Below are 25,734 nucleotides of genomic sequence, written 5' to 3' on the forward strand. Positions count from 1 at the left end.
GATATTAGTAAAGGAAATTTGTCATCAGAGAAATGACTTCATTTCCGATTTTCTTGCAAAGCAACAATGAAGAGGTTTATAAAACTAAGAAAGAAAGCTGTCCCCACCCCCACCCCCCCCCCCCCAAGTAAAAATCTGTTATGTTTTGCTACCAAGATACATGCAAAAGGATTGTAAAGCAATGGAAAATTTGCCAAATCTTTTGAAATAGATAAATTCCAAAGCAATGAGAGGTGGTGTCATCAATTAATGTGTTTTGAAAGACTATCATTAAGATGTCAAACATCTATTAATCAAAACTTCTTGCCGACTTTGAGCAGAAGACAATAGTGGAGCACTCTTTTAGAAACGTCCCATCACCAGTGTTCCTAACAGCCAAATGATAATATTGTGGGACAAACGCAAACATCAGTGATTCTGAGTCCAAAAATGATAGAGAAGAGTAAGACTTTGTATATGATGCTGTCTTAGGAACACCTTAATACCTTTATTTCACTTCTATTTTCCCTGTTAAGTGTGCCCACAATCATTTACGAGACCCAGACTTAGACCAATCAGAGTTCAGGAGTACCCTGGCCACAGTGATTGGCCAACCAGAGTGAGGCTCTGGGCTTTGTTCACTCCTGGGTCTAACTGCCCTCTCTCCATACTGGATCTTGTGGGCATCCTATGACCACAAGAGGAACCAGCCTTAACATGAAGCCAACACATGGATAACAAAGCAGAGAAGCAAAAGAACCTGGATCATTGGTGTCATTATGGAACCCAAGATCACCTCAAGTCAGTTTGAGTTGGATTTTCTTTTTTTTAATGTTTATTTACTTTTGAGGTGGGGGAGACAGAGAGAGAGAGCCGGGTAGGGGCAGAGAGAGAGGGAGACACAGAACGTGAAGCAAGCTCCAGGCTCCAAGCTGTCAGCACAGAGCCCAACATGGGGCTCGAACTCATGAACTGTGAGATCATGACCTGAGCCAAAATCAGATGCTTAACCGATTGAGCCACCCAGGCACCCCTGAGTTTTCTGTTTCTTGCAAACTAAAGTTGCCTAGCCAAATGAAGTCTCATTAAATGTCAAAGGATAGACCGAATGATGATGTGTGAGGCAGTCTTACTTCCCCAACCTGGGAATGGAATGATCCCACCATTCAGCCCCTAGTCAGTCACCAATTCACCTGTTAAGCCATTGTTTATGTCTCTTGAGGACTTCATGTAGAAGATCCTAAAGGCTTTGCTGTGCAGCACACTGGGGAAGTAGGGCATCTTTAGATACTTTTTCGAAATGAGGAAGAGTGGAATTCAGGGATATTGGCAAGTAAAAAGATATTTGTAGCTGATACGTGCACATTTATGTGGTTCATACATTTCCAGATCTTGATCAGACTTTCACGTATTCACAGAATGGGAATTTAGGCCTGAGAAAGTCAATGAAGTCAAGCACCCATTTTTGCTTTATTTTCACTTTAATGCTACCTGCTTCGCAAGCTGTTCTCACTGAGCCCAGACACACTGCAGGACCAATCAACTTTAAAAATTGTGTTATACCGCAAGCATGGATCACTGCTGAGAGAACAGATGAAGCTAGCTGAATGTAGAAGTAGTTGTGATGCTGTAAGAATCCCAAGTCTTTATCCACATCTGCCTCCTGCTAGCAATGTTTTCTGCCTGGCCTATGAGATCAGGAAGGAGAAAACACTTTCCTAGCCCCTGTCAAGAGGATAACATACATAAGTTACAGAAGTTATCACAAAGCTCCTAGTCGACCTTAATTTCTACCTGCTTCAATTCAAAATCTAGGTTATTTCATGGTCTTTACAAAGCTAGAGTTACTTTTCTCCTTAAAACTTGACAGATTCATGTTTTTGTTTTTAATCCTTGAGCTTTATAAGTTTTTCTTTCCTGTGCCTACTTGCCCATAGCTTATTCTTCTGGTCTGATGACTGCTTTTTAATGAGTTCAGCCTGTGCTTTCTTGGACAAATTGGGAGTGTGAGGAGTGTGTTAATTAGCTATCAGATCTAGCCCGACTTTTGAAGTTCAGAGCTTTGGAATGTTACAGAAGTGTAAATACAATCATGGTTTTTTGCATTTGGTAACTATATCTCAGCTGAGACCTCAGGGAGCCTCCCACCTCAGGATTCTGTGACCCCTGACCCCTGAATGGTTCTGTCATTAATGGCCAGTCTCTGGGGACCCATACCCAAAGGAAATGTCTTCCTGTTTTGTTTAAGTGGCCCTTCTTTCTTGCAGCCTTCCTGTTAATCAAACATCCAATTTCAGGATGGAGAAAATGAGCCTCCTTCTCCCCCCCTCCCCATAGGGTAAGGAGGAATGAGGCAGGAGTGAGAAAGTTCCTCTGGGGGGGGAGGGGCGGTAAACTGCCTTCTTATGACTCTACCCATATTGTAACAAATTATACCAAGTATTTCTGGGCCTTGAAATCAGATCAAATACCTGCCTACTCCTGCAAGAAGCCTGCACGATCACGCAAACTGATCCTTCTCACCCCCAATCCAGAAACATCCTCTTTTTCAAAATGCTTCCCAGGCATGTCTTGGTGCCGGCCCTCGGCCAGACTCTGGGTCCCATGGTTGAGTAAAATAACTCACAGTCTGGTTAAGGAGAGGTCTCTTGAATAGACTCTATAGGTCCATAAGTTTACAAAGAACCTGGAGACAGTGCGAGATCAGGGAGGTAAATCAGGAAAGCTTTTGGACTTTGTACCCCGATAGATGGTTCCCAGGTGACCTGGGGTGGTTACTGCAGGCAGATGGCCACCTCTGACAGGTGGGCGTGGCAGCCCTGCTTTGCGGCTCCATTGCACACTGCCCTGTGACCCATCACCCCTTTGTCCCGGTGATATTTTAAGTGTATTGTGAGTCAGTTCTTCCTGTCTCTAAAAAGGTGTTCTCCCAACCACACTTTCATAAAACAGCGTGGACACAATATATGAGTAAAAGAATGAGTGAATGAATGGATGAGTAAGTGTGGGCCCAACTAGACCATGTGACTCAGACTCGGTGAGGAGCCGGGCAACATCCCAGGAGCCAGTGCGCAGGCCACACTCCACCCCTCGCTATCCTGTGTCCAATGGCTGGGATTGTGAGGTGAAAGAGAATGTGTGCCCCGCGGGGTCAGAGGCTAGCAGTGCTGAATTTGTCCTAAAGCGTGAAGGGACACGCATTGTAAATCGTAGAGATTGCTCAACCCTATACCAAAAGGGAAACAAAAAGTTCATTTAAAAAACTGCTCAAAAACTCGCTGAGCTGAAAGGTGTCCTCGGTCCTCGGCTACAGGGCAGGTGCTTTCAGATCCAACTAAGGCAGTCCAGAGCCTCCCTTTGCTCCAGGCAGTGCTCCTAAGGAGTCGGGCGTCAAGGGTCACCACTCGCGAAGAATTGAACTAGGCTAGCGCGGTGACAAGGGACCGAGAAGGAGCGGCCTGAAAGCCGCACAGAGTCAAAGGTGAGCTCCGCGCGGGCGGGGCTCGACGGTGTTGGGCATCGCCAGAGCCTTAAGAGATGGGACCACTGCATTGCCGGGGCTCCGCCCACAGGGGGCGGGGCTCCGTAGGAGAGGCGGAGCCCGTGCTCCTCCCAGAGGAGCAGGGCTGGTCACGTGGGAGAGGGAGGCGGCGCAGGCGCCGAGGAGCGCAGGCGCGGGGGCCAACGCTCGGACGCCTGGGCGGGGGAGGGCTCGGCCCGCCAGCTTCCAGGCGTCGGGCCTGGGAGCAGGTGGGCGGGGGAATGTGGTGCGAGCTGCACTCGCGCACGTGACATCCGCAGGGGCAGGCCCCGCCACGGCGCAGGTGAGGAAACTGAGGCAGGGCCGGGGAAGCGAGGCTCGGTCGGCGGCGCGCGGGTGGATCAGACACCGGCTGTATTAGGCCTGCCCCTCGGGCGGCCCCAGAGTCCGCGGGAAGCTCCCGCCGAGCCGGCCGAGCGCGGCCGCACCTGCCGGGCCCAGGCAGCCCCCACCCCCACCCGCTCCCGCGACGGATGCTGTTCCCGCCCGGCCCGGTTTCAGCGGTCAGCGGAAAAACCGCGTGTTGGAGGTCCGAAGACCTGGGGCCAGGACTGGCGCTGGTCTGACTGGCAGACTCCCCCACCCCCTTCCCAGCCCCTGGCTTGGAGTAAGGCTGATGACACCGACCTGCCTGAATTGTTGGGACAGAGACCTGAAAAAAAGGACTGTGCCCTGGCGCTCTTGCCCCGCGGGGGGCGGACCTGGGGGCTGTCCGGGGGTAGGGGGCGGAAAAGCTGCAGGTGAGCGACCCCGGCTCTGCCCTTGCCTTAGGGTGTGTGCTTTCATAGGGTCGTGTGTTTTATGGGGCCACGGTTTTCTTCAGAATCTCAGAGACACCTGCTCTCTCCTTCCCCTAAAGGTTACACACTCCTGACAGAGTTGGAAAGAGTCCAAAGTGTACATTTAAGATCCCTGTGCTGAAGTCTAGGAATGAAAAGACCAACAAGGCACCGATCTGACAGTCTCGAGATTGTTGCAGGGGTGGGGAGGTGAAGGAGATGGAGAAAAGATGGTTAAGGTCCAGCCTGACGAGGGCTCTGGGGAGGGACCACCCCCCTGGGAGTCCAGAAGCTGGATTGGGGTTCAGACCCAGCGGACTCTGGGCCTTTTTTCCTTATGAATGATGTTCCTGCAGCTCAATTACCTAGACTTCAGTTTTGTTTATTTTAATCTATTTTCCTTTGAGCTTGGCAGATGATTTAAAAAAAAAAAAAAGAAAAGAATCGCTTAGGATTTATTTTGAAAAGCATTGTCCAGGAGCCAGCTTGGATGCTAGTTTGCATGCTTCTGCTCCAGCCCAGTCCTGGAGCCCGAGAATGGGGATCTAGAGTGCAAACCCTGACTCCTTGGAACATACCCAGTCATCGGAAGCCCTCCATTTCGTTCATGTACAAACAACATTTTTGGGGCGATGATTGACTAATCTAGAAATGAGTAAGAGTTATACATCATATGTACGTCACTCTTTGTAAGATAGCTTACAAAGCGCCATCCGGACATTTAATCTTTGGATTCTTACAACCCTGTAGAAGGTAATTCGGGAATCATTCCCGTTTTATTGTTGCGAAAACAATGCCTTGTTCAGGTTCTCCAACCTGTAGGAATTTGATTTAGATTTCAGTTCCTCTTGGTGTGGCTCTTCCCATATCCCCTGCCTGTTTAAGGGTATGCCCTTTCATTGAGATCTTATGCATTGTTCCCTAGGGGTACAGAAGACATTTCTGATGATTGTCTTATCAGCTTGTGTCCCTTAATTGGTTCTCAGAAAATTTGGTTAGGACTAGAATTCTGGATCTTGAAACTGCAAGCTGAGTTCTTGTCTCATTGTGAAATGTTGAGCTGAGACGCTCCAGGTCTCGCTCTGCTGAGGCTTGTGTGGCAATAACTGTCCAGAGGCTGAGGGACCCAGCCTCATCTCTGATTTCAGTGGCCTCTGACACAGGACAGTAACACATGGACAGTGCCCTTTGCCTTCTCTGGTGCTGTTAGTGCAGACAGGCTGCAGAAGGGGCACAGCACTGTAGAGTGGGCAGTTAGGCCAAAGGGGCCTGAGACACACCAGGTTTCCCTCCAGACCTAGAACTTTGCCCCGGAGGCAGGTCTGTACTGACACAGCTGGGGCAGCACAGCTGGAGAAGTCCTTCAGTGTTTTGTGTTCTTCAAATGATCTGCCCTCAGACCCAAGTGAATCTGAGCCTTGCAAAGAAGAGAAAGATAATACCTTAAATTCTGCGGTACTTTATTGTGTAGATGTGTGTGTGTGTGTGTGTGTGTGTGTGTGTGTGTGTGTGTGTGTGTTCTTCCTGATAACTCTTTAAAAGTTCCCTTGTTTTTAGGAAAGAGATGCTGAGGGACAAGGTGACCTCTCAAAGAATGAAAACCCAGGATTTTTGTCCAAAAGCCCAGGGTCTTTTGTGGTATTGTCCTTGCCCTCCCAGCCACCCCTGTATGACTTGATAGAGCTGGTGTCCTGAGCCCAGTTAGGGGGCCGTGCAAGCAAGGGGCAGAATGGCCACACGTTTGGGGGCACCTCTGTAGCTTCAGTCACTGATTAGAGGATTTGTCTTTGTCTCAAAGTTTCCCAGTAACTGATTTTATCCTCTTCTTCTGCTTTCAGCATCTATTCAGAACTTCCTGACTCTGGCACCTGCGAGGACGCCTGGGCCACAGCTGGGCAGACAGTCACCCCGAGGAGCCCAGCGGGAAGTTGGAGACTGAGGCAGGTAGGCGAGAGCTCACTGCAGGTGGCTAGGTCCGTGGTCCTTGATGACAAGGGTGGGTGGGAGCGCATCCCCTACTGCTCATGGGGCCCTGCGGTACCCATGTCACCAGGCTGCTAAACTGGTATTTTCAAGCCTGTGCCTGTGTCATCCAGAATTGACAGGACCTTGTTACTGTGGGGAGGAGAGGTGCACAGTGGCCACTCGGCTGAGAATGAGCCGTGTGACCCTTACAGAAACATTTGGCTTTGGATTATAAGCTGCTTGCAAAGCACTGGGCCTGGGAAATTTAGGTATACTCTCTAGCCACAGATTTCCCGGGCCCTGTTCCGTTGCAGTTTGGCTTTCAGCCTTCTTCAGGCCAGCAAGCAGATTCAGGAACCTTACCGCTCCCCTGCCTTCCTGAACCCTGACCCCCCTCCCCACACTCCACTGTTCCAGCTTTGCAGGGGTGTCCAATGGAGGATAAATAATCATGGATTGGGAGTTGGAAGACCCAGACCCAGCACAGCCACTGACTAGCCCTCCCCCATGTGACGTCAGACTAGCTAGCCCCTTCTCTGGGCCTTAGTTTCCTCATTTGCTCAGTGAAGGAGGGGCTGAACCAGAGCTCTAAGGGAAGGAGAGGGGACGGGAGAGCAAAGAAGGAAGATGAAGCATCCTTTCCAGCCTCGTTCACTGAGGGCTGGAGGCAAGGAGACCCATGTGCACTCTGTTTCCTTTGTCTTCCTCAGCAGCCCTTTCTGGCCTATCTCAGACCAGCTCATTCTGGGGAGGAAGGATTCCCTGGGTGGGGCTGGGCTGGGCAGGTGTACCCTCTCCATATAGAATATGTTGTCTCTACTTGTTTCAGGCATGAATTATCCCACCCAATGCTGATACTTTGTTTTATGAAGACTTTATCAGTTCCTGCCCAGAGGCGGCTCCTTGAACAGGCAGGAATTAGGCCTGGGGAAGCAGAGAGTGAGAATGTGCACGCCCAGCAGGAGAGCGGTAGCAGCAGGTGCCTCCATGGCTTTCTGGACATCAGAGCTCTGGAGTTGCAACTGTGCGGTTACTTTCACGTCTTTGGACATCCGAACTGGGGCAACCTCATAGATTTGCTAGTTCCTTCCTCTGTCTGTACACAGAGTCTTTACAGCTTACGTCAGATCGTCTTGCCGTCGAGCGGCAGAACTATGACCCAACCTAAGATCACCTAAACCCCAGGCTTGAGTGTTTTATTTAAGGTCAAGCCAGCCCTGTCCAAAATTACTTTCTGGTACGGAGCTGAAATTGGGTGACTCCAAATCAGTTCCAACGTGGAATTTAAAAAATAGCGTTCAGATAATTTCGTTAGACGTTGAATACCTACTGATTACCAGGAATTGTGTTAAATGTCGGGGATGTGGGAGTGAATGAGACAACAGCCCTGCCCTCAGATTGCTCCAGCATATTGTGTAAACAGACATGCCAATAGCTAAAATACACTAAGTCCGTTTGCTTGTGCAGTGTGCAAAGGTCTGTATGTGTCTCCACGAGCATGCATGCTATATAGTCAGAGGTGAGGGAACAGTTGATTGTGGGGGCATTCAGGAAGATGCTTTGGGACAGAGTGTTATTTGTGCTGGGCCTTTACATAGTTGGCACGGGGCGGGGGAGGGTCATTCTGGGCAAAGGAAACGACACAAGCCACAGTTTGGAGGCCTAACAAGACATGTTACCGTTCTTGCACAGGGAGTGGTCAGCATGGTGGACCGCAGCTAAGCTGTGAAGGGTCCCGTCAGCTGTGCCGAGGAGTTGTGAGAGCCCAGAAGCAAGGCAGGGATGCGAGCAGGTCAAGGTGTTTTACAGTCACTCTGGTTGCAGCATGGAGAGGAAGTGGTAGGGGACCTAGCTCAAGCCAAGCCTGTTCTGTGCTGTGGTTACTGAGGGAGGCCAGCACAGGGTAACAGGGTCCTGAGCACAGAGAGGCTGAGGAGAGGATGAGCGTCAGACACGTTGCACAGGCCAGATTAGATGCGGGTGACAAGGGAGAATGAGTGTGGCTCTCAGCTTCTGGCTTGAGCAGTCGGCTGGGTGCCTGTCATTCACTGAGCTAGGGAACTCCAGAAGAAAAACGGACTGTAGTGGATGTCAGTTTTGTATGTGGTATAACAGAGATGACCTACGGAACCCCCAAGTGCAAACTTTAAGTTGGGAACAGTAATAGGAACCTGGAAGTCAATACCAAGGGGCGGGGGTGAAGCGCTGGGAGTAGGTGAGGTTGCCCGGGAACAGGTGGGGGTGAGAGGAGTCACCTACGCAGAGGAACAAGAAGGGAAGTCTAGGAGGCCTAGAGGACAGATAGCTAGTGAGGCGCCTCAGTGGTGCCGGCTGACCGCCTGGGTGTAGGGTGAAGAACGGGGCGAGTGGAAAAGGGGACGTCTCCCTTGGATTTCAGTTAGTGTGAGGCATGGGCCCCGTTGAGGGCTTCACCTCCTTAGTCTGCACCGGATAGCAGGGAGGGTCTGCTGGCACTTTGTAAATGTTACGGTCTGCATGACTGCAAGTGACTCAAAGTTTGTTCAGCTATTTGAAGGGCTGGGGGCCTTGGCAGCTCTCCATGATGTTTTCTGGAGATTGAGTATTAACAGCTGAAAGAGCCCCAGGGTTTCTGGGTGGCCTGGTCCTGTCTGTCGTGTGAGTGAGCGAGCTTGGGGCCATAGGCGGGACTCCAGAGCCCCGCCTCCGGCCCTCCCCTGCAGCCTGATTCCTGCCTGCTCCTGCTGGGTCAGCCTCTTTGTCGGCAGGAGCCTGGAGTGTGCAAGCTGCAGATGGTGAGTGCCCCGCTCCCAGGTTTGCACCACGGAGGCTGGGGAGAAGGGGCCATGGGCAGGGAGTGGCTTGTGGAGTCCTGGGCTGCAGGGAAGAAACACTCTAGAAGCTGAAATGGGGGAGCAGGGGATAGAGTTCTGATACAGACCCAAGATATGTGCAGGCTCCAAAGTGAGCTGTTTTTGATAGACCCACATGATGACACTGGAGTGCTTTAAGGAGCCTCAGCACCCACCTTGGCAAACCACCCCCCACCTCATTTTGGGATAAGGAAAATGGGGCCGAGGGAGGGATCGCCCCAGTTTGGCCTCGGGAGCCCAGCTGGGTCTTGTCCCCTGACCACCGTGCTCTTTCCCTCACCAGAGCTGCTGCTCTGGGCTGCCACAGCTGTTGTTTGTCTGTGGGCTTATCACTCTTCACCTTCTTCTTTGGGAGAGGACTGGACGAGATAAGTCCCGCAGTGGGAGAGAAGTACTGAAGCCGGGGCAGGTGGGGGCTGGGGCAGGTTGGGGCTGGCTTCCGTAAACAACCTTGCTATTACCTCTTAGGGAAACTGACCTTTCCCTTAATGGAGGGGGGGGGGGGGGGGTAGGACGGGGAGGACAGAGAAGGGACATCTGTCATGTGGTAAATTTCCTTTAATGGTTTGGCTGCATTTGAGGACTGAAACAAAAAAGTCCATCTTTTTTAATGCTCTTTAAGACAAAGGGGATCCTGCCCCTTGACCCTCAGAAACCCACAAATGAATGTGTGGGGAGGCAGCGTACGCAGCTCGAGAGACCCAGTGGTCTGGGTCCAGGTCCCAGTACTGCTGCCTGCCGGCTCTGTGACACTGCAGAGTGTCCTGAGCTTCTCTGAATTCAGTGTTGTCAGCCATAAGACTGTTGAGTGAGTGGAATTAGGCCATGAGTGTCAAATGACACTAAATAAAGGCTGGTTTACGGGCTTCCCCATCTCTCGCACTGGCCTTGGAGGCCCATGTGAAAATGCTTTGTTCTGTTTGGAGAGTAAGGTCCCCTGCCCCCTCCCCTCTTTTTGTCGTGGGAATCGCTGTGGTTCAGGATTCCCAGTCAATCTCGCTCAGCAGAGAGTTGGAGTGCTACCTGCTCCAAGACGTGCCGGGATGGGGATTGCTTTGTAGCCCAGGGGGGCTTGGCCGAGGGGCTGGGCCTGCACATTCTCTAGGTGTTTCCAGGAGCCAATTTTCACCCCTTCCTCCAGCACAACCCCCTCCCCCCACCGCCCACCCCCCCCTCGCAGAAGAGCCTGCTGCCAGAGGCCCACTGGGGGCGGATGTTCGTGGAGAGGCCTGACTCCCCTCTGGAGTTACTGCTGCTCTCACATCTTAGTGCTGGAAGGCCTGAGAGTGAGGTCCATGCTCCTCAAAGGGACGGTTCTCTGCTCAGACTTCCTGGGTGGGGGCCTGAGGTGGGGGTGGGGTGGTAAACCATACTCCTGGGGGTTTTGAATCCCACATCTTGTATTCCAGCTCTTGAACTGGAGGTAGGGGGGTCGGGGGCCTTTGGTTCATGGAAGTTTGCCTTCTTGGTGTGCCTTGAGCACTGATAGCCACCGCTAGCCTGCCTGGTCTCTCCCAGGCTTATTCAGCCCAGACGGGGCCCAGCCCTTCCATCCTGCCCCCCCGCCCCGAGTCCTACGCCAGCTCCAAAGCCACTTCCTTCTGGGTGCTTCTCTGGCTTCCCAGATCGGATGGAGCTGGCTTTCATTCCCCATCGCTTCATGTTCACACCTTGCCCAAGCTGCCTCACCTTGCCGCTTGAATTTCTGTTATCTGTGTGCTAGGCCTGTGTGTCCTCGAGGACTGGGTATCTTTTAGTTGTGTGTCCTCCCAAATTGCCATTTATCAAATAGGTCGGTGCTGAATAAATGTTTGGAAATAGATGTTGAGTCTCATTGAGTCCTGTTCCCTTGCAGTCGCAAGCAAACAGGCTGACTGGCTGTGGGTGGGAAGATGGAGCCCGTTGGCCTCTAAGAGCAGCAGGGGTGTGTTGGGGGGAGGTAGAGCTGAATGTAAGGATCCCTGGACTTCCTGCAGTGCACTGAAGTGTTTCAAGAGTTGAAGCGAGTCCCTTGTAGGGGGGATGTAAGCTGGTGGTTGTGAACTGTTCAGAGCTGGTATCAGATCTGTGATCAGAAACCATGCCATATGCTCCTGAGTCATCCACATATGTCAGAAATCCAGGGATGTTTGGGATGCACGTAAAGGTGCAGAAATTGTTCCAGGCTCTGGGGAGTCTCCTGTTTACAGCAGGCAGGCGAGAGCTGTGGTTGTTCCGTGAATTCCCCCAATTGTTCTGCGAATTATAATCGAGTAATGTGTAACTTTGCTTCATAAAAGAATTGGAAGCCGGCCTGTGGAAGGTTCTTTCCTGCTTGGCCCAAGAACTTGGGTTTTCCATAAGTCGCTGTCGTCATCATTTGGTTCCGTTGAGTTCATCCGAGCGCACAATTATGGAGAGCCCGCTGTGTACCAAGCAGGCACCGTGCTGGGCATGGCATTTCAGACACAAGCTGAGGGACAGAGTCAAAGGTATGTAGGTCCATATCTTGGGTGGAGCACATCGGAAGTGTCACAGAGGCGAGGTGAGGGGGACCGAGCATCTCTTGCGGGTGGCAGCCAGGGTAGGCAGAGCATCCAGGAAGCCTTCTTGAGGAGGCGTCCAAGTCCTGAGGGGCAGAACAGATGAGGGAGGACATTCCAGGCAGAGGCATGGACTTGTGCTCACCGGTGAGCCCCTCTGTCCCCCACAGTGAGCTGAGAGACCAGAGGGCGCAGCTCTCCCAAGCCAGCCTGCCCTTGTCACTGTTCTTTATTCCATGGCTTCCTGCCAACCAAGTGCAAAACCATGAGTTCTTTGCTCTGAGACAGTGCTCCTCAAACTTTCATGTGCATGTGAACACTGCCTGGTCTGATGAAAATGCGCTTGATGACTCCTTAGTTCTGAACTAAGGGGTGAGGTCTGCATTGCAGTGTGACGCCAGTGCTTCCAGCCAGGGGGCCACAGTGGGTGGTGAAGCGGGAAGAAACTCCTCTCTCTGGGCTCCTGTCCCTCGTGAGAGAGGTGCCTCAGCAGCCTCCCTCCCCCAGCACACACACCAGCCTCCCTTCTTTTTCCCCTTCCAAATTCCTCTTTCGGAAATGCTGTTTTCATTTGGTCATTCCTCCTCGCCACCCTCCACCCCCACCCCCTGCCTGGAAGTTCCCTTTTGTTTTTTAACTCAAATCTGAACTTTTCACATTGGCCTAACACAAGCCTGGCCTACCCTGTCTTCCCAGTCATCACCACCAAATGACTCCCAACCCCACCTCATGGCAGTGGACCCCTCAGAGCCTGCCCCTGGGCGGTGGCATGTGGATTTCTGGGACTCCGCTCAGTCCTTTGGAGAAATCTCCTCCCCAGCCAAGCACTGTAGGGGAGACGCAAGTCTTTGGTTAGGTGGGCCGCACGCACACCACCGGTCTATACCCGGTGATCTCGGCACACATCATGGGGGCACTTTGGGAGAAAGGCCCCAGTATAAGACCCTGGGTTGGCAGGAGGACCATGAGAACACGTGTTTTAAGCAGTTGTCAGGAGAAGGGAGGCCAGCTGGGGTACCTGCTACCCAAGGGGTGGGCTGCTTCCAGGGGCTCCCGCACAGAAGCACAGGGCTCCCCACCCGGAGGAAGCCGTAGGGAGGCACCCGGGACTGAGCTGGGAACAAGGCTGGGTTCTACGGGACCCGAGTGGAACTCCCATTTCAGTCGCAGAGCCCCGTGCCCCACGCAGACATCTTTTGGCAGCCCCTCTGAAGCAGACGCCCGGCGCCATGCCCTTTCTTACACGACGCCCGCTCTCTCGGTCCACTCCCCTTCCTTCAGCAGACATCTGTGTAGCTCTGTTCACAGGGTGGAGAACGTCAGGCTGGACACTGGTGTTCAGTAGTGGCCCTCTCCGTTGAACTGTGTCGTTTCATAGCTGGTAGATATTCAGGGGATATTTACTTTGCTGCCGACTATGGTTTTATGTATTCTTTTTTGATTTCTGTTTTATTTTCACCGTGAGCCTGTTTTATCTGTTTAATGGAGGAAATATAAAGCTGTTTGCCGTTGAGAGAAATGCACTGAGATCGCCTGCCTACCAGGAGTGAGGCCCTGCTGGGCACTGTCTGGCTGGAGGAATAGTATGGTCTCTGTTTCTGAGGGAGTCACAAACCAAAGGGGGAGAAGGATAAGATAACAAAACAGTGTGATTGGTGTACTGAGTATCCTTTGATCAAGGCAGAGAAGGCTGCCCCTCCCCAGGGAGATAGGAGCCCAGATTCCCAGACTGTGAGGGAAAAGCAGGCACCGACACAGAGGGGAATGAGGAAGGAGGCTGCCGCCAGGGGACCCAGCACGGACACACCACACAGTCGGGAGGCTGCAGCCTTGGGCCTCGGAGAAGCAACAGCCAGAGAGGCATCTTAGAGGGCTGTCCTATCTCTGTTCTCGTGCCTGACCCACCAGCCAGCTCCCTGCGGCAGGGACCTCCGTGTGTCCCTTGTATCCCCCAAGCTCTTGCGCCAGCAGGTGCCCCGCAGCCCTGGTCTGGTCCCGACTCTGACACGGCCGCACCCCTCTCCCTGCTTCAGGCCTCCTGGTTGGCTGCCCGAGGGAGGCTTGTCCGGAAAGCAGGTTCCAGCTCTCTCTCGACGTGAGAGCAGTAACATCTCCTTCCTCTCAATCTCCAGAAATGTCTTTCCTCCAGGATCCGAGCTTCTTCACCATGGGGATGTGGTCCATTGGCGCCGGGGCCCTGGGGGCGGCTGCCTTGGCACTGTTCCTGGCCAACACGGACGTGTTTCTGCCCAAGTCCCGGAGAGCGACTCTGGAGTATCTGGAGGACATAGACCTGAAAACGCTGGAGAAGGGTGAGCCCTGACCCCACTGGCCTCAGTACTTTTCCAAGGTGCTGGGATGCAGGCTTCCTCATTTTTTTCTCATAAAAGGGCCCTGGCTCTCTCTCACTTTTTTTTTGTTTTGTTTTGTTTTTGTTTTAATTGAAAAGGCACTATAACAACATTAGGAAAAATCTAAAGCATTCTAAAGCATTTTAAAATTTACCGATAATCCCATTGCCCCCACACAGTAATCATTTTTACTTTTGCACATCCCTTCCCCTGTGTACACAGTATGCCGTTGTGATCTTGTTGGACATGATATTTTACATTTTAGCTTTTTCTTACCAAGAGTGTTTTTCGCTTTCTCTTGTAGTCTCTTGGAGCTTCACAAAAAAAGGAGTTCCTGGGTCAAACACATTTGAAAAACACTGTGTATGCAGTTCCTTGTTCTGATGCTCAGCACAGGACTTGCTTATTGAAATGCGGCGTCTGGACTGTCACCGATACGGGCACGGTCAGCCCTCACCTGCGGTGCAGACGTACATGGAGGGGTGGGAAGTACATGGAGGGGTGGGAAGCACAAGGTCGCACCTTTAGAAGGGACCCACCCATCCCCCTCTCCTTGGGAAGCCCACGTGGAGTGCCCGGTGGACAGCTGAGAGCCATGGCTCCTGTGCCGCCTCACCGTGTGCTCGTGGCACTGGATGGGGAGCCCAGCGGGATTTCGGTGATGCTGACGGTGTGGGTGCAGTTGGCCTGAGTTTGGTGAAATTTGGGTCTCACGGAGCGGGTGGTCTCCAGGTTGGCCCTTCACAGGGAGGCCATCGTCAACCCGCTCAGCAAGTGAGGAAGATAGTCGCGGGGGGGATCGCCTCGGAGGAGGGCCGAGAAGCCCTGCAGAGGGACACCCGTTTGCTGCGTTCAACTCGAGGCTTCCCAGTCTCACTTGACTGCAGACCCACCCCGCTCCTTTTCCTCACATAACCTCCCAGAGGCACGTGGTTCCCTCTGAGGTTTCTCGGAGCCCCTGCAACAGGGGCTCCTGCTTGCTGAGCCCTCACTAACGCTGTCAGCAGACACGACGGTGGGCACTTTTCTACCCACCTTCTGATGCCCCCTGCAGCCTCCATGTAGCCGCTGAGTGTCCACACTTATGAGGAGACGGGGTTTCGGGAGGAGCTGGCGCGTGCCTGAGGCCACACGGCCAGATGTAGGCCCTGTCTGACCACGGACCAGCCAGAGCCGCAGAACCATGCTGCCCTGGGGCGTTTCCTCGTTGGTCATCTTCTGCCCTGTCCTGTGAATAATACTGCAGTTAACATATTTAGGTCAAACAGTTTTTTCGTTTAAAAAAAAAAAAAAATGTTTTTTCTTGTAGAAATTTCTGTTGACTTAATCCCTTTGAATACTTTCTTTTTTTTTTTTTTTTTTAAAGAGTTAGGGTTTTTCGATCAAAGTGCAAGATTTCTTTCAGGTTTTGGTCATGTGTCTGTCCTAAAGGATCATGACAGCATCTACCGATACCAGCAAAGGAATTTGCCAGTTTTCCAGAAATGTTCCTGTCTGGAATGTTCAAGTGTACAAACAGATTTTTACGAGGGAGGGCCCTTTTGGGGGTATAGTAGGACCCTTACACTGTATTAATTTTCCTCTGACGGGTGAGTATTTCCTCCGTTTCCTGTTTGGTATTTCCAAGTCATCTGCTGGGCTGGTACCATGTATGAGCTGGCCTCCGGTTGGGGCCGGGCCGGGAGGAGATGGTGCTGAAGCGCCTTTTCTTCTCCTCAGAACCAAGGACTTTCAAAGCAAAGGAGCTCTGGGAAAAGAACGGAGCGGTGATTATGGCTGTACGCAGGCCAGGCTGCTTCCTCTGTCGAGAGGTGAGTACACGGAGGCCCTGTGCGGAGAAAAGCACCCTAGCCAGCGGGACCAGTGCATTCCCAGACAGGACCAAGGGCCAGTAGGCCCACTCTGACCTTCGATCAGCACTGTTATTTGCTCTAGGTATTTCTTTTGACTTATTCCCTGTTTGTGTTCATTTGAAAATTCACCATATCTTGGGGTTGGCAAACACACTTGAGTCTCTTTTGTCTCTCTCAAGCCTTTATGGACAATCTGTGTCCGGGGCCATCTTCTCATTTAATCAGGGATGGGGACTGGGTCCAGTTGTGTGTTCCCAGTGCTCAGCACAGGACTTGCTTATTGAAATGCGGCGTCTGGACTTTCACTGGTACGGGCACGGTCAGCCCTCACCTGCAGTGGGAAGCACAAGGTCGCACCTTTAGAAGGGACCCACCCATCCCCCTCTCCTTGGGAAGCCCACGTGGAGTGCCTGGTGGACGGCTGAGAGCCATGGCTCCTCTGCCGCCTCACTGTGTGCTCGTGGCACTGGATGGGGGGGAGCCCAGCGGGATTTCGGTGATGCCGACGGTGTGGGTGTGGTTGGCCTGAGTTTGGTGAAATTTGGGTCTCACGGAGCGGGTGGTCTCCAGGTTGGCCCTTCACAGGGAGGCCATCGTCAACCCGCTCAGTAAGTGAGGAAGCTTGATGTGGGGAGGTAGGGCCCAGCTTTGTCACTTCACAGGTAGGTAAACCAAGGGCCAGAGTGCTTTGGTGACCTGTCCTGGTCACACAGTGATAGAAGACCCAGGTTCTGAGGCCGGCCCTGCCTGGGGGAGAACTGGGAATGAGACAGCATCGCTTCTCACGTGGTGGCCGTGGCCCTGTCCACGTTGCCATCTTCCATCCAGTTGTTCTCCCCGAGCCTGAGGCTTTCCTTTCAGCCTTGCGATCTCTGTCCTGCTCGTGTGGCTGGGCTAACAGAATCTCCTCCCATTCGGGGCACTTCAGTGTGTCCTCCAGGTATCCCTGGAAAATACAGCTTGTTTCCCAGAGGAAGAAAGTGAGGGACAGAGGTGGTGACAAAGTCACGCTGCTGCGCGAGGCGTGTCCATTTCCTGTTGCTGTAACAAATTATCACAGACTTGGTGGCTTTAAACAACACAAGTCTATTAGCTCACCGTTCTAGAGGTCAGAATTCTGAAATTGGTCTCCTTGGGCCAAAATGAAGGTGTCAGCAGGGCTGCATTCCTTCTGGAGGCTCTAGGGGAGAAGTCATTTCCTTTCCTTTCCCAGCTTCTAGTGGCCATCTACATTCCTTGGCTCCCGGCCCCTTCTTCCGTTTTATAGCCAGTGATGACTCAACCAGGTTTTCTCGCATTGCGACACTGTGACACTGACCTCTGCTTTCCTCTAACACATTTTAAGGACTGGGTTGGGGCCACCCAGAAAACACAAGATCGTCTCCTTTATGATCAGCTGGTTAGCAACCATCTGCTGCCCTAACCCCCCCTGGCCATGTCACAAAACAGATTTACAGCTTCCTGAGATTAGGATGTGGACATCCTGAGAGGGTATCATTCCTCCTACCATGGGAAGTGAAACCCAAAGTCAGGGCTTTTGGTTCAAAATCTGTGACGCCTTCAGATACCAACATGGAGACCTGTTGTGACTTGATTTCCCAAGGCAAGTTAAACCCAAAAGATGCCAAGAGCCAGTGCCCTCCCTAGTTAGCACCTGCTTGCCTGTGCCCCGGTCTCCGCCTGGCAGAGCACTTTGTGGAAAACATGTGGTGGGTGGCAGCCTGGGTTCTTTTGGGTGGCCCAGAGTGGAGGTGTGGAAGGTGTGTGACTGAGTTTCCACATCCTGGCTCCGTGCAGTGACACGCCGGAGTAAAGGGCCCAGGAAGAAGGAGTAAACCCTTGCGTCTCACACACAGGTGGTCTTTGACCACAGCAGACCTGTAGTCCTCTCTACTGTAGGGCAAGGTTTGCAGAAAATACTCACTGAAGCTCTTGATAAATCATGGTGAATTCTGCTTCATTAGCTGTGTGTGTGTGTGTGTGTGTATGTGTGTGTGTGTTCTAGAAAACAAAAGATTAAAGGTAGTTGCCACCATACGGGACCGCATTTGTATTGTATTGGAGGCAAGTGGGCTGCTAGTTCTTTAATTCTGACACCAAATGGGAAGGATTTGTTGTTAACAGTGAAGATTTTCCATGATGCACGTGGTTTCCTTTCTTCATCCGGCATGTAATTCGTGAGAATCAGGATGTCTGTACTTACCAGTTCAGCTGTGTTCTCCCCACTATCTGCCTTCCCTGTCGGATCTTTCCACCTGGTTCCTAGTACCTTCCGCGTCTTCAGCCATGTGCTGGGCACGGAGGGCTACAAGAAACGGAAGATGTAGTTTCTAACTATGAGACACAGTGAGGAACTTAAGTGACAGTGCCCAACTTGGTGGTATATACACAGACTCAGTTCTGAAGAAGTCCGCAAGCAGGAGAGATTGGGTACCCACAGAGAGCTGGGGCTCTAGTCCAGGCTCCACTAGCCAGGGAGAACTTTCAGTGCAGGGATGGCTTTCTGGGGGTGGTGATTGGAGCAGGAGAAAAAGGAAGGGTGTTGCAGTCGGGGGAGCCCGTTGAGCGACGGTACGGAGACAGCTGTTCCCCCGGACAGAGGGGAGTTTCTGTCAGGCCCCTGCGCTAGTTTGGTCTAGTGCAGGGGAGGGGCTGGGAGATGAGGTGGGGGAGAAGCATCGCTGCTACAAGTGGAGGACCGTGTCTGGGTGCAATCTCTTAGCTATCGGCTGCTCCCCAGGCCATGGTTAGACGCCTGTAACAGGAGGCTTGCCTCTCCTTCCCACCATGGAGAAAACCAGAAGCTTGGGCTGAGGAGGGGACCTAACACCCTACAATGGAGGCCTCGTGCCCAGCTGGGACAGGCTTACGCTGGGCTCCACAGGCCGCAATTGTTTTGGGCATTGTTGCTTTTGTTCTTCTGCATTCAGTGCCAGCCACGCTCTGGGCCTGTAGGGAAGTGGGTGTCGGTTGGCTGCAGAGCCACCCGAATTTGTGCCCCTGATGTTCCCTGTCTTCTGCAGGAGGCTGCTGACCTGTCCTCCCTGAAGCCCAAGTTGGACGAGCTGGGAGTCCCCCTGTACGCAGTGGTGAAGGAGCAGATCAGGACTGAAGTGAAGGACTTCCAGCCTTACTTCAAAGGAGAAATCTTCCTGGATGAAAAGGTCCGTGTGCTGTGGGTCTGTGGACATGGACTGGTGGGGCTTGTGCTCAGGTGTGGGGAGTTCATCGGCCCAGGGTATGTCTGGCCTGGAGCCGGAGGCTGGCCTCCCTTCCGGCCACCCTGAACTCAGAGAGGCTCGCCCAGCCCTCTGGGCAGAGCATGATGGGACACTTGACGGGTGTCCTCTCGGGTGATACTTGAGCCCTTCCTGAATTGTGACCTGGGCATGGAAGCCTAGGAGATCGCCGCAGCCCTGCTGGGCTCTCGCACCGTGCAGGTGAGGGCCGGCACGAGCCCCTTAATTCACTGCAGCCGTGTTTCCGCCGTCTCTGCTCTCACCCATGCAGGATGTCGGACTGTTCCCACCCTATGGACACAAGAGCCCTCCACATGTCTAGCAAGGGGTCAGAGTCAGAGCGGGCTCGAGTTTGTCGAGCGTGGGTCCACCCCACGGCTGGAAGCTGGCCCTGGCAGGGTTGTCTTTCCCTGGGCAGCCAGGCAGGAGCCGCGTGTGTGTTAGGGCCGGGGAGGGGACGTGAAGCAGCAGACTTTGCGCCTTTGAGAACGTCCTGTCGGGAAGCTTTTCTCCTGAGGGGCGGCAGGCATACGGGCTGCTCAAAGGGGCTCTGTCTTTCTCGCTCTTGCAGAAAAAGTTCTACGGTCCCCAGAAGCGGAAGATGGTGTTCATGGGATTTGTCCGTCTGGGTGTCTGGTACAACTTCTTCCGGGCCTGGAACGGAGGCTTCTCTGGAAACCTGGAAGGCGAAGGCTTCATCCTTGGGGGAGTTTTTGTGGTGGGGCCAGGAAAGCAGGTAAATTCCTCGTGTTCACGTATGGATCTGTGGGTGTCTGTGTCTGTGGGAACCAGACCCTGATGGGGGTGGTGACTTCCTGTACTTGGAATCTTGGGGTTTTCCGTCCAGAAAACCAGGGAGCATGGGAGGGGAGAGGGAGGGGAATTAGCATTTGTCACCCATCTGTTCTTGAGTCACCTCACCCTCGAATCTCCTCACTCATCACAGTGATTTCCTGAGATGGTCCGGAACTTTCGCAGGCAAGTAACTTGGCCTGAGAGGGGCGGGTGAGCACCCGCAGGAGCATAGCTCATCAGCACTGCCAGGGCCTGCACCCGGCTTTTCTGATGTCAAGTTCTGTCGTCTGCACTTGAACAGAAGCAGAGTTTTCATTCTGTCAAGAATGTATTCGCTTGCAGTTTTCCCAGGCCATCGGGGATGGACAGTAGAAAAAAGTAAGAGAAGAGAAGGAATAGAAACCGGCCTAATTAGGGGGAGTAGCAAAATGTGGGAGGCGACAGCACTTTTCCCTGTGGGGCGCCGCCCCGGAGACGTAACAGGCTTCTCTGCAGACAGGCTGCTCTGGGCCCTGGCTCCGAGGATCCAGAGGCAGCACGGGGACCCTGTGCGCCCAGGAGGCAGGTGGTTGGGTGCTCCGCAGAGACTACGGGCAGCCTCGAGCTCTGGTGACCCCCTGTGCTGGAAGGCAGTGCCAGCAGGTGCCTGCCAGATGCAGAGCAGGGGTGGGGTGAGGTGAGTGCAGCTTCAGGGCCCTGACTGGTGGCCCGACCTCACGTCCTGTCTCTGCCAACTTTGGGCATGACATTAACACTTGGCCTCATCTGTAAAAAGATGGCATTGTCTGCATTGGTGAATCTCACTACTAACATTAATAATTGCGTACCCTTCAGGGCACCCGGGTGGCTCAGTTGGTTTAGCCTCCAGCTCTTGGTTTCGGCTCAGGTCATGATCTCACAGTTTGAGAGTTTGAGCCCCACGTCAGGGTCTCCCCTGATGGTGTGGAGCCTGCTTGAGAGTCTCTCTCTCCCTCTTTGTCTCTCTGTGCCTCTCAAATAAATAAATAAACTTAAAGAAAAATAAGAAATAATTTCTGGGCACTTGGGTGGCTCAGTCAGTCGAACTTCTGACTTTGACTCAGGTCATGACCTCACAGTTGGTGAGTTCGAGCCCTGCATCGGGCTCAGCCTGGAGCCTGCTTCAGATTCTGTGTCTCCCTCTCTCTGTTCCTCTCCCAGTTGCACGTGCCCCCCCCCCCCCCACCAAATAAGCATTAAAAAAATGTTTTTTTTAATAATTTCTTATTTTTCTCAATATGGGAGGAATAAAAGCTAGTGGGAATAGAAATTCTTAATTTTTAAGCTTTACTTCTAATCTCTTTCTTTTAAACCTTGGTAACTGCTATTGCTTGTCTGTATTAGAATCTAGCATGGGTTGATGTCTGATTTAACATGAACCTATTTGCTTCCTTTCTGGTAAATACATTAAAGTGTCTTAGTGATCATGGCTGCCAGCAAGTGCCTCCTAGTTCTGGGTCCTCGTGTACATGATCTCATATCTTCCTCACAAGCAATCTGGGATGTTAGGTATTTTTATTCCCATCTACACGTAAGGAAGTGAAATATGAATGATCTGAAATAACTCAGCCGAGAGCTACACAGCTGCTTAGTGGTACAATGGAAATGGAACTCGGGAACTCAGATGCGTCCTGCTCCAGAGACCCCACTGGTCCCCTGCCCATAGCCTCTCTTCAGAGGTGGCTCCAAAGACCCCTTCCAGATGCCCTTGCACTCAGGCCACTTGCTGAGAGGCTCAGTCGCTCAGCTTCTTTCAGCTCTGGCGCTCTGGGATTCTTTCCTCCTCCTTGCCTCTACCTTCCCTCAGCCTGCAGGGCAGGGCTTAGGTCACCTGGAAGCCTTCTCTTGCCTGGCAGTGACTCATCTGGTGCTCACAGGCTCCCCAAGCCTGGCCGGCACCTTCCCTGTGTTGCTAGGTGTGTTGTTTGACTTTGTTGGTGCTTCCCGAGGCCCTGCCTTCTTCCTTCCTGGTGGAAGGTGGCCTGGACGGGCAGAGCTTCAGGACTTGCCTCCGTGTTTCTTTCTTCTTCCTTCTTTTTCTTTTTTGTTCAAGTAGGCTTCACGCCCAGCACGGAGCCCAATGTGGGGCTTGAACTCACGACCCTGAGATCAAGACCTGAGCTGAGATCAAGAGTCAGACACTTAACTGACTGAGCCACCCGGGCGCCCCTACCTCTGTGTTTCTTGAGGGCAGAGTTTTTGCGGTCCCACTGAGCCAGCAGCCACTCAGTGGGGATTTCCTTTGGAATAATAATCTTTAAAGCACACTTACTTTAAAGAAGTAATGTGTTTTCAACATAGCAAATTTGAAAACCCCACAGAAAGTGAGGAGAGCCATTCTGTCAGCTCAGCCACCATGCATAACCCATTAGAACGGCACAGCGCTGAGCTGAGAGGCCTTTTATTCTGTTTAGTTTAGAAAATGGTGTCTTACTAAACGAGGTACTCTTTTTTTCATTTAATGGTGTATCATGAACATTTTCCACGTCCTCACATATTCTTCCTCAGTATTTGTAGTGTCTGCACATACCGCTTTATTAAACATGTAAATAGAGCTTCCCGATCTGTTTCCCTGTGGTCACCACAGGGTGGTGGGACTTTCTGTTTTTTTAAAAAGTCTGTACCAGGGCGCCTGGGTGGCCCAGTCGGTTGAGCATCCGACTTCAGCCCGGGTCACGATCTCACGGTTTGTGAGTTTGAGCCTCACGTCGGGCTCCGTGCTGACAGCTCAGAGCCTGGAGCCTGCTTCAGATTCTGTGTCTCCCTCTCTCTCTGCCCCTCTCCCCCTCATGCTCTGTCTCTTTCTCTCAAAAATAAATAAATGTTAAAAAAATTTTTTTAATAAAATAAAAAAGTTTGTATGAATAATGGTACAGCAAACATATTTGTTTGTTTATTTATTCATTGTTTTGGTTGAGTTCCCTGATGTCATGGGTCAAAGAACTTGTTAACAAGGATTCCTCGATACTGATCTCAAACACGCTGTTTTATGTTTTTTACCACTTTAGGGTACCTTGGTATACTCTGTCTCAGAGCATTTTGCTTCACAGTATCGGGAGTGGCCTCTGGTTTCTTAGGAAAACTGAAAAGAGGGTCTGTCTCCCTTTTCAGATGCTCATTCAACCCCTGCCAAAGCCTGACCTCAGAGCTCCACCTCCACACCTTGAGGCTTTTTGTTTCTCTGGAAGCTCATCCTGTGGAAACTCTCTTTTCCCGGCATGTTCGTTTACTTCACTTCTATCTGTAGAGCCTTCCCTGGTCACCCCACTCTGTTTAATCACTCCTGACTCCCTCCTTCACTCCTGACTGTGCTGCTTGTACAGTCCAGCCGTTGTGAGGTAGCCTTCCCTGGTCTGTCTTCGCCCCCAAAATGGAACCCTTCAAGAACAGAGCCAGGCCTGATTTGGATCTCTAGTCCCTGCCGCCCAAGCTGCCGCTCGTTGTCTGTGTCATGAACGAGTGACTCACAGTGAGGACTGATGTTTCCTCTTGTTTCTTTTCAGGGCCTTCTTCTTGAGCACCGAGAAAAAGAATTTGGAGACAAAGTAAACCTGGTTTCTGTTCTGGAAGCTGCTAGGAAGATCCAACCACAGACTTCGGCCTCAGAGACAAAGTGATTGTATGAAATTGCCCAGCTCAGGGATAGCTAGGGGCACTCACCTGTGTCATGGGATGTGTTAATGGCTCTACTCACATCCCTAGAGAGTTAGAAACCCACTCATGCCATGTTCTCAGTAGAGATCATTAATGTATTTTACTATTGTGCTCCGTTTAGGCCCAATAAGGCAAAACAGCCCCCAAACAGGATTGATAAAAATCCAAGAAACCAGTGAGAGTTACTTCAGCTGAAACCTGGAAAATATGAGGCTTACTGTTGACTGCTGCCCCTCCTCACAAATGTACCTGGCATGTGAGTGCTGTTATTTACAGTGGTTTTTATTTTCATGTCTTCAAAATTCTAAGAAAAGTTGATTGACTGAAAGATTCAGGATATAAAGGCTTTGGGCTTGTGTGTTCTCCATTAATGACCTGTTATACGCCATTAAAGTAATACTCATATAAAGGAATTGAAGTGCTCTGTGTGGCTTGATAAAAGTAAATTATAAAGTGAAATCTATGTTTTTCATTGTCTTCCGTTCTAACCTGAGAGGTTTGTTTTTCTAGAAGAAATGATCATCTCTGGCTCTAATAAAATTACCTATCAGAAATTGCCTGTAATACAAGTCTTTCTGATAAACCTAACAATAAAATTATTCACTGTCATGATGGCTGAATTTAAATTATTTGTGCCAAGTGGAACATGGAACATGAAAAATCAGCATTCTCCATGTATATGGGGGTAAAGGTGGTGGGGGGGGAGCTCCTCGAGTTCCGGTGCTCTTAAGAGGTTTGCAGACCACCAGAGAAATTCATTCTGTCCTTCGTGTTAGTGATTTTGCTGTCCTTCGGGGAATAACTTTGGTATTTAAAATTGGTAGCTGCTTTCCTACTGATAGTCTTTCAGCCTAATTTGGTGAATGAAGAGGAGAAGGGCCAGAGAGGATGAAATCTAATTAATTTAATTTTATTTTATTTTATTTTTAATGTTTGTATTTATTTTTGAGACGAGAGAGAGCATGAGCAGGGGAGGGGCAGAGAGAGAGGGAGACACAGAATCCGAAACAGGCTCCAGGCTCCGAGCTGTCAGCACAGAGCCCAGTGCGGGGCTCGAACTCACGGAGTGTGAGATCATGACCTGAGCTGAAGTTGGACACTCAACCGACTGAGCCACCCAGGCGCCCCGAAATATAATTTAATTCATTACTTTGTTACGTAAGTATGAGGTCAGCAAAAGCCCGGAGGGGGGCTCTGCCCTGGGTGGCTGCTCAAGGCACCAAGTCTGCTCTGGAGTAGGAAGGTGGGGATGGGAATCCAGAGAAGAAGGGACCAGGGAGCAGACCGGCCAGGAGGGGGGGAGTCAGTGTTTACCCAGGAGAGCAAGAACGGAGACAGGGTCGGAGATGCGGCTGGGAAGTAGGAGGGCATCAGCAGTGAGTGCAGAGTAGGTAGTGGGTTCGAGACTGAGGCCGTGCCTGGGTCCGACTTCACGCAGCAGCGGCAGCACGGTGTGCACACGGCCTGCGAAGGGCTGGGCTCCTGCAGACTTCGAGATAACACCTTCAGTACTTGACCAGGGTCCGCATAGTGACTCAGCCCCCAGAAGCCGTGCTCCTGGGACCCCAGCCACAGACTGTCACTCAGACGAGAATTCCCCAGTGTCTAGAAAACACAGGATTCTGACACAGTTCTCTTGCAACTAAAGAAGAGTAGAACCCGCAAGGACACGGCGGGGATGGGCGCACGAGGACAAACCTTACTCCTTCACCCAACTGTTCGCTGCCGGGTGTTCCTGTACAGTGTGCTCTTCTGTCGAACCGGCGCGGCTTTATGACTGAGTCACCAAGTCGGCTCCCGTTCTGCTTGACCTTGGTGACTGAGCAGAGCTCTGACCTTTGGCCCCCTCACTAGTGCAGTGCGCATCATGTCTCCTGCCTGCCATTCAGGGCTGTTCCTAGAAGTCATTGAGGGGATGATGTGTGCAAAACGGTGCTTCTCCAACCCTAATGTACACGGAGATCACCTAAGAGTCTTGTTAGAATGAAGACAAAGAAAAGCCGGATGCTAGTTAAAGGCAGGAAAGACGGGTTTATTCAGTGACCACTGCAGTAGGGGAGAGGCCTCCATGTAGGACTGAGCTCCACTGGGCTCTGTGCAGAGGTAGAGCAGAGACTGGAATTTTATTTTATTTTATTATTAAAAAAAATTTTTTTAACGTTTATTTTTGAGAGAGAGCACAAGCA

At 51.7% G+C, this 25,734-nt stretch overlaps 1 protein-coding gene across 4 annotated transcripts; it reads left to right on the forward strand.

Moving 5' to 3' along the window:
• Positions 1-3,670: 3,670 nt before the first annotated feature.
• On the forward strand, positions 3,671-24,160 carry PRXL2A (peroxiredoxin like 2A). 4 transcript variants are annotated; one of them, XM_040485582.1, is made up of 7 exons: positions 3,671-3,803; positions 6,138-6,243; positions 13,771-13,950; positions 15,709-15,800; positions 18,866-19,006; positions 19,653-19,817; positions 23,398-24,160. In XM_040485582.1, the coding sequence occupies exons 3-7, from the start codon at positions 13,773-13,775 to the stop codon at positions 23,509-23,511; spliced, it is 690 nt and encodes a 229-aa protein (XP_040341516.1). In that variant the 5' UTR covers positions 3,671-3,803; positions 6,138-6,243; positions 13,771-13,772; the 3' UTR covers positions 23,512-24,160. The 4 variants fall into 4 exon arrangements, with proteins under 4 accessions (XP_040341516.1, XP_040341518.1, XP_040341515.1 ...); XM_040485584.1 differs by having other exon boundaries at positions 13,788-13,950; XM_040485581.1 differs by lacking the exons at positions 3,671-3,803; positions 6,138-6,243 and adding an exon at positions 8,914-9,038.
• The last annotated feature ends 1,574 nt before the right edge of the window (positions 24,161-25,734 follow it).

This window comes from Herpailurus yagouaroundi, unplaced genomic scaffold (assembly GCF_014898765.1).
Source record: "Herpailurus yagouaroundi ecotype Mexico unplaced genomic scaffold, PumYag 163, whole genome shotgun sequence".
Taxonomy (NCBI): Eukaryota; Metazoa; Chordata; class Mammalia; order Carnivora; family Felidae; genus Herpailurus; species Herpailurus yagouaroundi.